General features: G+C 42.8%; 1 protein-coding gene across 1 annotated transcript in view; it reads right to left on the bottom strand.

Annotated features, from left to right (window-relative positions):
- Positions 1 to 12,645, bottom strand: part of ITPR2 (inositol 1,4,5-trisphosphate receptor type 2) — a 361,003-nt gene that overhangs the window by 204,806 nt on the left and 143,552 nt on the right. Inside the window, exons 14-21 of the mRNA XM_019544387.1 lie at positions 12,023 to 12,164; positions 11,194 to 11,355; positions 10,105 to 10,277; positions 8,143 to 8,262; positions 7,866 to 8,051; positions 6,882 to 7,133; positions 1,753 to 1,897; positions 725 to 875 (exon numbers count right to left, since the gene is read on the bottom strand). Coding sequence (XP_019399932.1) covers positions 725 to 875; positions 1,753 to 1,897; positions 6,882 to 7,133; positions 7,866 to 8,051; positions 8,143 to 8,262; positions 10,105 to 10,277; positions 11,194 to 11,355; positions 12,023 to 12,164 — 1,331 coding nt within the window. The remainder of the gene's footprint in view (positions 1 to 724; positions 876 to 1,752; positions 1,898 to 6,881; positions 7,134 to 7,865; positions 8,052 to 8,142; positions 8,263 to 10,104; positions 10,278 to 11,193; positions 11,356 to 12,022; positions 12,165 to 12,645) is intronic.

Here is a 12,645-nt window from a genome sequence, read left to right as displayed (position 1 = left end):
GCAGGCCCTTTTAAACTACGCGCATGCGCAGTGGGCCTGCCGTCGGGAGACACTGGTTTCTCAGGTCAGGGGGGCCCTGCCTGGGATTTGGGGGGCCCTGCCCTACAGGAGGGGGACTGGTGAGTACCCCCTCCTTCTCTTCTCTCTCCCTGGGGGGCTGGGCCAAGTAGTTTCACATTCTGAAACACATCCATCTGCTGTACCTCTAGATCAGGGTTCAGTAACATATGGCCCACAGGCTGAACCTAGCCCGCACAGCAACAGGATCTGACTTGCAGACCTGGCATGTTTTGCCTGTGCCAGCACCCATACTGGGGCTGGGGAGCAAGGAGATGTGCCATAGCTGGGCAGCTGGAAGCCCATGCCACAACTGGGAGACAGGAGGGGAACTGGAATAGAGAAGGGCAGCAGCCCTACTTCCAGCTGCCTAGCCCCAGTGAACCTCCCTACCAGCTGGAAGCTACATCCATGCTGCATCTAGGGCTTCAGGGAGTGGGGAGAAGAGGTGACAGCAAGAGCAAAGCCCCAATCCCACTGCTATGCTGCCAAAACCTCCTGGCCCAAGTCAGACCAGAACTAGGTTGTTCTGACCCTTGGCTTGTGATCTAGATGGATGGACTCACAAAGAAAACCTCTAAATCAATCAGTGACATTTCATCCAGATTACTTTTGCCACCAAAAAATGAATTATGCAATTTAATGAACTTGCTACCTCTTTACTCACCTCCATCCTGAAATTTGCTTAGTCTTTCGAAGTATGATGACATAGGAACCTGAACAATATCTAGAATAGCTAGTAGGGTCCTAGTAAGTCTGAGCAGCTCACTGAAACTATAAAAGCCAAAATATATGAGGTTTCGAGCCAGATGTACCACCTAAGGAGAAAGAAAAAAATAATGAAGGAAACATCAATAATATAAGTGATCATTATATTTTGTACAATAACATCTTCTGTGGAACCTCCAGTCCAAAGGGTGGTCAATTCAAAGCGAGTTTTGCTTTCCATTCACTTTAGTGGTTTGGACCCAAGTCAGTTTCATCACATGTTATTCCAGGTAAAATAATATAATGTCTTACATAAACTAAAACAGAAAGGGGAGAAAACACCAGAAGATTTATCCAGAGTTGGAAAGAAAGAGTTTCACTTGAGGAAAGAAACATGATTGAAGATCCATGAAGCAGAAAGATTGAAGAAGGGTTTTTCAAAGAGTAGGCACTCTTAGAGATGATGGATCTTGAAGCAACAATGATGAAATTATAGTAAGTATGGAGAAAGGCAATGCTGGATGAGCAGGAGCAGTAGAGAGGGACAAATCTTGAGCTCAGTTGGAGCTGGACCTTTAAAATAACCTTTGAGAGGTGTTTTTTGAATACTAAGAAAATACCAGATTAGACATGTATAATATATCCTTTATAGGGATCTCAGCTCACCTTAAGTCAGAGAGAATGAGAGAGAATACATCCATACACACATACAAATCACCTCCCCTGCCCCAGAAAGGCAGGCACCTCTGGTAGGAGAAACACTGCAACTATTTAACAGCACACTGCAACAGTAGATTATATCATAACAACAGTGAAAATAAGAACAGTGAAACTAATGAGGTTGGCATAAAGATGCATTTGATACCCAAATAAAAATATTTGATACCCCAAACTTATACTTAAATAAGAAGCATTTATATTAGAAGACACAGAGTTAATAACTAGTGCTTTGGTGTACTAAATTAGGACAAAAATAACTGTAGGTACCTCAAATGTAAGTTTGTTTTTCTCTTTGTCCCCAAAAGGAAATGGCTGATTTACAACTTCTTTCAAGTACTCTTCTACAAATTCCATAGTCAGAGCAAATTTCCTTTTCATTTCATTTCTTGAATAATCTGTGAAAGAATCATACCTATAAGGCAAAATATTGAGAAGAGCAAAGTTACTCTTCCACTTACATGGTAAATTGCCACTTAAACTGAGAAATCACTCTGATGCTGTAAAACTATTTCAAGTTCTTTGTAGAGAAAAGGGTTAGATGGCAGTTAAATGAGCACAGGTTTGTAGGAATAGCAGGAAAAGGATGCAATCCCTGCTCTTCCCCCATTCCCCCCCCCAAATACTCCTCTCCATTTTTTCCACAGATATGAAAGGACTCTACTACATTAGTGGTAGCAGAAGAAATGAAAGAAATTAGCTTCTGATCAACTCCTTTCTTTGTACCATAAAGCCAAATTGTTCTGGCAAGTAAACAATCCAGCTGAAAGGATGCAGCAGTTTCTGTTGCCTTGGTGTCCATATGGCTCCCTCTCCACTAGAAATAAGCAAATGAATCAAAGTGATCCAGCTGACATAGTATATATGGACTTTGATGAATGTATAATATAGTATATCTGACATAGTATATCTGGACTCTTAATGAATGTAGGTAGTCATAGGATTACAGGAAAGGTCTACCTGTGGATTAGAAATTGGCTTAAGGACAGAAAACAAAGAGTGAGTGTAAGTGGTCAGTTTTCAGGATGAATAGAAGTAAATAACAGGGTCTCCCAGGGATCTGTGTTGGGACTGGTTATTTAACATGTTCATAATTGGTCTGGAAAAACGAGGTGACTAGTGAGGTTGCCAAATTTGCTAATGCCACAACATTATTCTAAATGATGAAAACCAAGGTGGACCATGAGGAACTACAGAAGGATCTTGCACTATTGTTGAACAGGCAACTAAATGGCAGACAAAAATTCAACGTAGGTAAGTGCACCCGGGCAAAAATAACCTGAACTATACCTACACTATGATGGGTTATACATTACCTGTTACCATACTGGAAAGAGACCTGGAAGGCATTGTGGACAGTTCGCTAAAAATATCAGTTCAGCGCTCAGCAGCCATCAAAAATGCAAACAAGTTGTTAATAATTATTAAGAAGGGAATTGTAAACAAAACTAACAGTATCATCATGCCCCTTTATAAATTCATGGTGATACTGTGACACATTGAATATTGTGTCCAGGTCTGGTCCCCACATCTTGAAAAGATACAGAAGAACTAGAGAAGGTACACAAAGGCAACAAGGATGATTACTGTTTATGGAGAGGAGAGTGTAAAGAGGCCAGGCCTATTCAGTTTAGAAAAGAGGCACCTGAGGGGAGACATGATAAGTGTTTACAGAATACTAAATGGTGAAGAAAAAGTAAATAGGGATCTTTTATTTACTTTTCACAATACAAAAACTAAGTGTCATAAAATGAAGCTAACAGGTAGCAAGTTTAAAACTAACAAAAGAAAGTTCTTTTTCATCCAGTATATAATTACAGTTTGACAAGGTTCTTTGTGTGAATCTGATACCTTTTATTAGACCAACTTAAATAGCTGGAAAACAATTATTAAGCAAGCTTTTGGGTTCAAAAACCCTTAAAAAATTAAAGTTTGGAATTCACTGCTACAAGACATTGTAGAAGCTGGCAACTTAACCAGATTCAAAAAGAGATTGGATAAATCAGACAAAGTCTTTGAGGAAAAGTGCATCCATAGCTATTAAACATGGGAATTAGGGGTACACAGCCTCTGAATTAAAACTTCCTAAACCTCAAATGCTGGAGGCTGCAAGTAGGAAAGGAACAGGGGAAAAATCCTGGTCATACCCAGTTCACTCTCCCTTTCAGCATCCACTCTTTCCAATGTGCTACATAGCACACTGGGCAAGATGGATTAATGGTATGACCCAGTAAATTACAGTTGTTATGTTATTACGTTTTAGAAATATTGTGCCTCTCAGGCCCTGATGCATCAAATCAATTACAGTTTCATAGTTGGCAGGGTTGGAAGGGACCCGAGCGGTTCACCAAGTCCAACCCCCTGCCATGGGCAGGAAAGAATGCTGGGGTCAAACGAGACTCTGGCTAGGTGATAATCTAGCCTCCTTCTGAAGACCCCCCAGGGTAGGAGTGAGCATCACTTCCCTTGGACGTTGGTTCCAGATCCTAGCCCCCCCGACTGAAGTGGTGCCTCCTGATACCTAGTCTGAATCTACTCTCTGTCAAATTATGGCCATTATTCCTTGTTACTCCCAATAGTGCTCAGGGGAACAGGGACTCTCCCACTGCCTGCTGGTCTCCCGTGGCCAGTTTATAGATGGCCACCATATCCCTTCTCAGCCTTCTCTTGTGGAGGCTGAACAGGTTCAAGTCTCGTAGTCTCTCGTAGGGCCTGCCCTGCTGCCCCCTGATCATGCAAGTGGCCCTCCTCCGGACCCTCTCCATGTTGTCCACATCCCTCTTGAAGTGCGGCGCCCAGACCCAGACTCAGTACTCCAACTGCGGCCTGACCAATGTCATATAGAGGGGGAGGATCACCTCCTTGGACCTGCTCGTGATGCATCTGTGGATGCATGACAAGGTGCAGTTAGCCTTCCTGACTGCGTCCCCACATTGGTGACCCATGTTCATCTTGGAGTCTATCATGAATCCAAGATCCTTTTCTGCCTCTGTGCTGATGACAAGGGAGTTCCCCAGCCTGTAGGTTGGTTCTTCCTCCCCAGGTGCGGTACCCTGCACTTGTCAGTATTGAATCCCATCTTATTCCCATCTGCCCACCCCTGTAACCTGTCCAGATCTAATTGCAACCTGTCCCTCCCTTCTAGCATGCCCACTTCTCCCCACATCTTAGTGTCATCTGTAAATTTGAACAAGGTGCTTTTCACCCCCTTGTCCAAGTTGCTGATGAAGATGTTGAACAGTTACGGGCCCAAGAACTGAGCCCTAGGGGACTACGTCCACCACAACACCTGCATCCAAAGATTTTGTGACCTGGTCATAGATAGCCACCAGGTTGGTCTGACAGGACCTGCCTCTAATGAGAGGTTGCCCCTAAGCATACGCTCCTGCTTGCCCCTCGCAGATGTGCACCTAGAAAATTTTCTCAAAAAGCTTCTCTAGGACCAAGGTAAGACTAACAGGCCTATAATTTCCAGGGTACTTCTTCCTCCCTTTTTTGAAAATGGGGACTACATTGGCCCTTTTCCAGCCCTCTGGCACCTCGCCAGGGCACCACAAGTGCTTGTAAAGCTGTTCCAGGGGTCCTGCAATGACCTCTGCTAATTCCCTCAGCAGTCTAGGGTAGAGGTCATCAGGACCTGCTGATTTGAACATGTCCAGTCCCACCAGAAGTTCCCTGATTAGGTCATCTCTGACCGTGGGCCTGGCTGTGCCTCCCCTGGGACCACCGGGGATCCCAGTGGGGGGGATGACCTGGTCACTGCTCAGAAAAATGGGGGCAAAGAAATTATTAAATAGGTTAGCTTTGTCAACAATTAAGTAGTGGACAGTTCCCATAAAATCAAAGGGACTCCACCCATACTTAAAACTAGCACACGTTAAGTACTTTACTGAATTGAAGCTAATGCCTCAGTGAATGGCTTTTGGTGCAATGTGTTCCCACAGCACCTGACATTCAGTTAGATGACTTTAAAACCACAACCAAGGTCTGAGTGTAAAACTAGGATTCAGCTTAGCAAGGGTACAATATTAATCACAATTTCCAGCTTAGCAGTTGTGAGTAAAGGCCATTCTGTTTTTCCCAGTTTCCCCTATAATGATGCACTTAAAAATGTTCTTATTAAAAATGAAATGCTTTTAAGTCTCCAGAATGAACAGAACCTAGTGGTTTGTCTTCAACAACAAACCATATTCTCACATGCACACTGTAAGAAGTGGGTGTCCCAGGGCCAGTCTAAACGTAGGCCCACCCACTTGTTTCTAAGCATTATGCCTGCCTACCTTGCATGCCATGCCTTGATGATAATGTTTGATAGATCTTAACAAGGCAGGAGGCTGCCCATTTACTTGCCCTGATGCCAAAAGCATTACACACAGCTCCGCCCTTCCCTTACTGTGTCCCATGCCTCACAGATGACATCCATGGTCTCATACCTGGCCTTGGTCTGTGTGGCGTAGCATCTGGCCTGCTTCTCTGGCCTAAACCCCGGCCACTGAATCACTTCGGCTCCCAACCCTTTACTGCTCCTCAGGCTCCCAGCCCAGTTCTACTCAGGTCTCCCAGCCCCCTATCAATTCAGGACTCCAAGCCCTGCCAGTATCTCTGGGCTCCAAGCCTCATTCCCTTTCAGGGCTCCAAGCCCCATACGCCCCACACTGGGTTTCTCAGTATCCCTAAACATCCCCTGCCCTATACTGGACCTCAACAATCCCTAATCCATTCACCCCAGGAGCTTCTTGTATAGCTCCCCAAAGGCTCAGGGCCTCAACCCCCTGGATCCTCACTCCTGGTGCAGCCTCAGAGTTTGTGGTGAGTCTGGGCGCTACCCCAGGTCCCTTCCTGACCTGGGGTCCTACCTCAGAGATCACCATGAGTCTAGGCTCTTGCTTTGTTGTTTGGGGTGTGCTCCCCTAGCCTTTCCCCTCCACAGGGTCACCCACAAGGCAGTGGGGGCTGAGGCTTTCTGACACTCTATACTCACCCTTCATTTAGGAGGCACCAGGTGTGACATTTCCTGGATACTGCCCTGCCACAAGCAGCCCCATCACACCATCCAACCCCAGCAGGGTGTAGTTTTAGGTCATGCCCCAGGACCAAGAGCCTCCAGCCATCCCCATAACTCCTGCCCTTACCTCCAAGGTGTCACAAGCAACAGCCCTAGCTGGGTTGTTGTTTTCCCAGCTGCTAGCAGCAGTCCCTGTTCCCAATCAGGCAGATGTGCCTAACTGGGATTGCAGCCAGCTGAAGGCTGCCTTGCTGCTGTTCAGGCCCCTGCAAATAACAGGGCATTCCTATGCTCTGTTACATGCACCACATTAAAATAAACAGCCTCTAACAGTTTTGCTCAACACAAATTTGATCCGTTTAAAATACGTCGGTGATTTTTTTTTTTAACTTACTCATGTATTGTGATCTTGGTAGGAATTTCAGTCCATAATCTGGCATATTTGACAGGAACTACAGTTTCCTGTGGATCTCTGTCTACATGCATGTGTAGCATAAGACGACAAAAAGAAGCCCGTAGGTCATATGGAAGGCTTTCATCAGACACGCATCGCAGGATCAAATCTACTGACAACTGAGTAGAAATCTGGTTTATGGCTAGGTATTGGCGGTCAAGGCACATTCTTGCGAAGAGGTTTAACTGGTACCTGAAATAAAAAAAATAAAGGTGCAAGTTCAACAGTACATTTGATTTCTCTGGTACCTTGCTCTGTGGCATTCAAAGAATCTAATCTTGTGAGCCTGATCTCTGCCCACCCAATGCAACATACTAGAAATCACACAGTGGCTTCGCTAATGAAGAGGCTACCTTGCCATCACAAACATTAGTATTAGGCTCCTATCCCCAACAATTTTTATACTCGACTCCCACTGGAGTTCAAAGGAACTCAACACAGAATGATGGCAGGATGAAGCCTTTGAGCTATTTGTCTTCAATCCATTAAAGGTTTTGTTTCATGACCGTGGCTTTGAGTGTCTGGTATCTGCAAGTCTTCATAGTGCTCAGTTCTAATTGCTTCTGGGCATCTGCTCCCAGTACACCTTGTCTACAAGAATACAAAGTGGCTGTCACTGCACTAGCTATTGTGTAAACTAAAACATATAACCTGCATGGAAAAGCGAGGAGATGAAACCACAGAATTTCTACACATGGAGATCTGTCAAAAGGGTGGAAGCTTCAGTGCCTATTTGGAAAACATGGTGTAGATTGTGATCCTTCATACAAAATGTAATTGAAACATAAACTTAGACCCCATTTCCGACCAAACCAAAGGCCCCACACCTTACTCCCATTTAAGAGAGTGGCAGATGGCTTTAATAAGAAACGCATCGGATTCTCCATCTAGCATAGTATCATCTTCCTTCTAAAAATGGAATACCTGTAATAAGTAAGAACTTCCAAATCAGCTTTTGTGCCTTCCTTAGCCTCCTGAGCAAGATGTCTGATAGCTTTGCCATGAGGTTCTTTATTGCTGTCAATCCAATACAACCAAACTTCTTCCTCGTCAATATCATCGGGGATGACTGAACATTCCAAGGGATTGTCTATCTGCGCTGAAACCAGCCTTCAAATAAATAATGCATACTGTAGCTGCCAATACATGTAGCAATAGAGGCAATGCAGTAATAAAAAGTGTCTTGGTGGTAGATGCTTACTTGGTTTGAATGAGAATGTCAGCATTTCCCGGACTCAGCATAAACTTGCAGATGAGCTCCTGAGTTACTGGTATTGCGGTTGTGTTAGAAACGCATAGGTCTGATAGATAATCCAAGAACCTAGATAGGGGGAAATGGCAAATACAACAAAATGCAGGACAAACCATTACACAGATCACAACAGAAATAAATTTCTCCATCTGAAGCTTTCCCTAAAAATATGAAACTCTCCACCACTGCTAGGACTTGGGTCCATTAGTATGAAGCCACTGGCTGCCTCAAACTTTCTACCCAGTATAGAAAGACAAAATCAACACTGTGTTAGCATGGGTCACACTTCCTCTCCAAAAAGCTCTGTGAATTGTGGAATGTAAGTTCACAAATATAAGAAAACATCTTATATTGAGGAGTCAGTTCATTCACCACTTAAACAGCGAGTTGTATGGTAGCAGGTAACTCAGTTCTCTGGTAGCAAGTAATTAACGATGCTCAGGAATGGCATACAATATTTTTACTAAAGAAACTGCCAAATATGATTGTAAATGCTACAGAAATCGAAATAGGCAAAAGAGAATTACTTGGGCTTTGGGAAAAGTTGCCTAGCAAGAGCTGATGTTGAAGTAGGTTTCCTTTTTCGTAACTCATTTGTGTTTTAGGGTCTACTATTGCAATTCTTACTCACGGAAGTAAGAAGTGCCACAGAAGCCTATGAGTAAATCCTATATACCCAACCCCTTAACTAGGTGATTCCAAAGTGTATTCTTTGATTGCAAAGTGCATCCTTCCAATGTGAATTATTCTGGCACCCTGGCTTAAAGATCGGTGCCATTTTTGCATAAAACCAATACATTTACTCATTCATGCAACAAGATAAAGATCTCTGCTCTTACAAAAAAGTTCCATGATATAATGAATTTAAAAAGTAAACAAGCCCCTTAATACTTCCCTAGCCCCTTTCCCTTTCAATTCCAGGATGGGAATCTGGTGAGTAGCAATGTGGTCTCCTTCCCCAAAACTGGCCAACCCCAACACAGCTTGGTTTGGGAGATATGATAAGATCACAGCTTAAGGTGACATGACTGCACACTTGAGCAGAATAACAAAATCGGTAGAGAGAGAGCCTCCAGGTATATTATAAATCCCTTCCATAAAAATGATATCCACAGTTACCAAAGGTATAAATTGGCTCTCACCATATTAAATTTCTTATATTTACCAAAAATATTGAGATTTCTTTTCATTAAGCACTCCATTCATCCATTTTATCTTCCGACTAGAATTAGTCAGAAATTTTCCAGCAAAATTTCATTTGAAACTACTTATCAGTTGAGCCTTATTTTGTTGGACACATCCTCAGTTTGACAGGCTTCTGCCAAATCCCGAACAGTGTACCAAAACTTGAGTAGATTCTTGGCCCAGGTCTGGGTACCTTGAAAGTTCAGCATCCCTGGGGCAGTCTGATGGTGAGCTGAGGACCTTGGAAGTACTGGACACCAAGGGACCCTGGCATCCCCTGCAACTGCTTAGTAAACTTATGGCATTCTTGCCAATGTCACTGCTTCCCCAAGTAGTAAAACTAAGATTAATAATAGTTTCACTGAGCAGCTATAGAGTCCAGAGAACTTCCAGCTTGTAGGAAATTTAAAAACTTTTTTTTTATTTCAGTCAGATTCTAACAAAAAGAAGTTTTTAAATAAATGAAATTTTCTTATGAACTGGAAACACTGTTTTCCAACCAGTCACATTTTGGCAAGTGGAAATAGTCAAATTCCAGACTTGCAGGTATCTCTGCTCTCTCTTCCGTGTGACTTTATAAACAAAACATCTTTTTGTCTGCCAGGTCCAAGCAAATAATTAACCACGAGTAAAAGACAACAAGATAAACAAAAGGCAGATAACATCTCCGACAGAAATAAAAGGCTACCAATACACAAGAAGAAAGTTCTGCAGACTACTTCAAACCTTGGCTCTCGGTTCCTCCTGAGTAAACTAACAAATGTCTCTATTTCCTTTGCCGTGATGTGTTTCTCTAATAGCTTTCTGTTGTTGTGTAACAACGCTGTGATGGTGTCTTCTGCCAGAATATCATAGCCAATCTGGGACTGCATGACACAGAAGTTCTTAGCAATATATTCCTGAAAAACAAAAAGCCCCAGGATGATCTGTTAAACAGTGTGAAAGAAACAATGCTTGTTTTAGGATCAGGGATATCTTTGTTAATTAACAATCAAACTAACTCTCAAAACCTTTCCAGTGGCATGCACTAAAGGGAATCTAGACTGTAGGGATGATGGTAATCCAAGAAAAAAAAACATAGTTGTCCAGGGACTGTCAACACTTCTACCGAAAATAATGGAAGACTTGAAACATATTTTGAAGGAACAGTCTTCATATTTTTAGGAACTGAAATATTTTGCACAGCTTTAGAAAGCAACTAAAAAAGTCCCAGATACTGATAGTCTTTTCAACCCCTTCTCTTTTGTCCATCCACCCCTACAGAGGCAGCAATTTATTTCCTTCTGTGGCTTGTAAAAGCATCCACTGTAGTGGTCTGAACTCTCTATTGCTTGCAAACAGCCTCCTATGGTAGCAGGCTGGGCAGGATAATGGAACAAACCCTGTTTCAAAGACTACTACCACTCCTTGCTCCACAGAATTGCCAGCAAGAGGAATTCAAATGTTAACAGAACCTTCCTTCTCTCTAACATGGAGTACAAGGGCCCCATTTTAATAATGCAGCAGAAGGCCAGGAAGCAGGGGTCCCAGTCTCACATGCAGCTAATGGAGTGATAAGCAGGTAGCATCCCAGAAAAGTTAAACCTGTAGCACTCAAACCTGATTGCTGATCTCTTGTCAAAGTTCCTCAGCCACAACTTCACTTCTGCTTAGTATAAGAATTCCTTGTTTTGTAACATGATTTGCTATACATACAGAGCCAACCCATCCTCTCTCATTAGAGCACCTAAGACTCCAAACATGCTCTGTGTGCAGGATCAGACCCAGAGTACAGTTATGCAGTAATCTGAGTAGAAAAAAAATAAGATCACTGACCTGATTTTTCCTATAGTCCTGCTGGGAATGTCTGAGTACCCTGTAACATAGCCTTAACACATATTTGTATGGCGCATATCTCTGGTCACCAAGATCTTCAAGTCTCAGCATTGATCCTTCTCCTCCTTTGTCCTTAAAAGGAGCTTTGAGAATCCCAAATATCTGTTCAGAACCAAGAAGGGTGAGAACAAAGATGTCTTTAATTAGCCATGCTGGAGGCTATGTACACAGAAAGCCACAGGTGTAATTTAAATCCAATAAGAAAGAGGGTGCCACTCTTGTTAACGACCTAAAATGGAATATGTTGGGTGGCACTGTCAACCTCAGACATTAAATAACTTGCCATGTTCTCCCCAGCCTGCTGACTGATATCCCCAAGCAAACAATGATCACTGACATCATCATAAATGCCTTCACTGGTACAAATTAAGAGACAAAAAGGAAGACATTTTTGGCTCTTATTCCTCATCTTTATCCTTTTTACCATGTTTATTCAAGCACCTTTACAAAGAATATAACGTCTGGTTGATATAAATTGTGGCATGCACTCAAGTCAGGGACTAAATTGCAAATCTGTTTCAACTTCACCACCTTTGGTCAAGAATTTGTTCTCAGACAGAGCCGTGGGATTCAGTGGAGTTGTATGGATATCACTGAAAATAGAATTTGCCATTTATACATAACATTTTAATTGCCCCTCCTTTATTCAGAGAACAAATAGATGAGCCCAGTAATTTCAACCCCATAAGCATGATGTAGCCTACTTAATTACACAAGCAGCTCACTCGTATGCATAAATCTAAAAATACTGCTAATACCCCTAACGCACCTGGGCTAAGATATTCTGTTCCCTCATTAACTTCTGCCTTTCTCGGTTTGGCTTGGTGACAACCACATCCAAAACTTCCTGCCCATTATTAGGTATATCAGCAACAAAGAAAATGAGATCTTCCAGCAGCTTGGTTACAAACCTAGAAAGAGAAACAAAATCATAACTCTACCCTTCCATTCTTTGCTGGATTCAATAAAAGAGCAAATCACATTTTAAAATAGGCTTTATTTTGCACAACAGAACTTCAGTCATTGTAAAGCCAAGTTTGACATGCACTTAAGGATTCAAAGCCTTGAATAGCAGAGGCTTAAATCCATCACAGAGATGTTTACCAAGGCATTAAACAGCAACAGCAGCAAACAGGGCAGCAAGTTGAGTTGACAAACAGTATTCAGAAATATGAAATGTACACAGGACAAAAACACCAGCTGGCTTCAAGGTCCAGTGACAGTAGTAAGATGCTCTCACACTCAGTCTACCTAGGGTTCTCCAGGCAAAAGCTAAACACAAGTCCAATTTAAATTTGATGCACTCAGTGGAGAGAGATGGGAGCATCCTGCTCCAATACGATGCTGCTCCAATACTATCCTGCGATGCTGCGGCTAGTAAAGCGACCAAAA

This window comes from Crocodylus porosus, unplaced genomic scaffold (genome assembly GCF_001723895.1).
Source record: "Crocodylus porosus isolate Cpor-Errol unplaced genomic scaffold, CroPor_comp1, whole genome shotgun sequence".
In the NCBI taxonomy this organism is placed as follows: Eukaryota; Metazoa; Chordata; order Crocodylia; family Crocodylidae; genus Crocodylus; species Crocodylus porosus.
The sequence above is the reverse complement of the archived record's forward strand: the minus strand, read 5'-3'. Positions and strand labels throughout refer to the sequence as shown.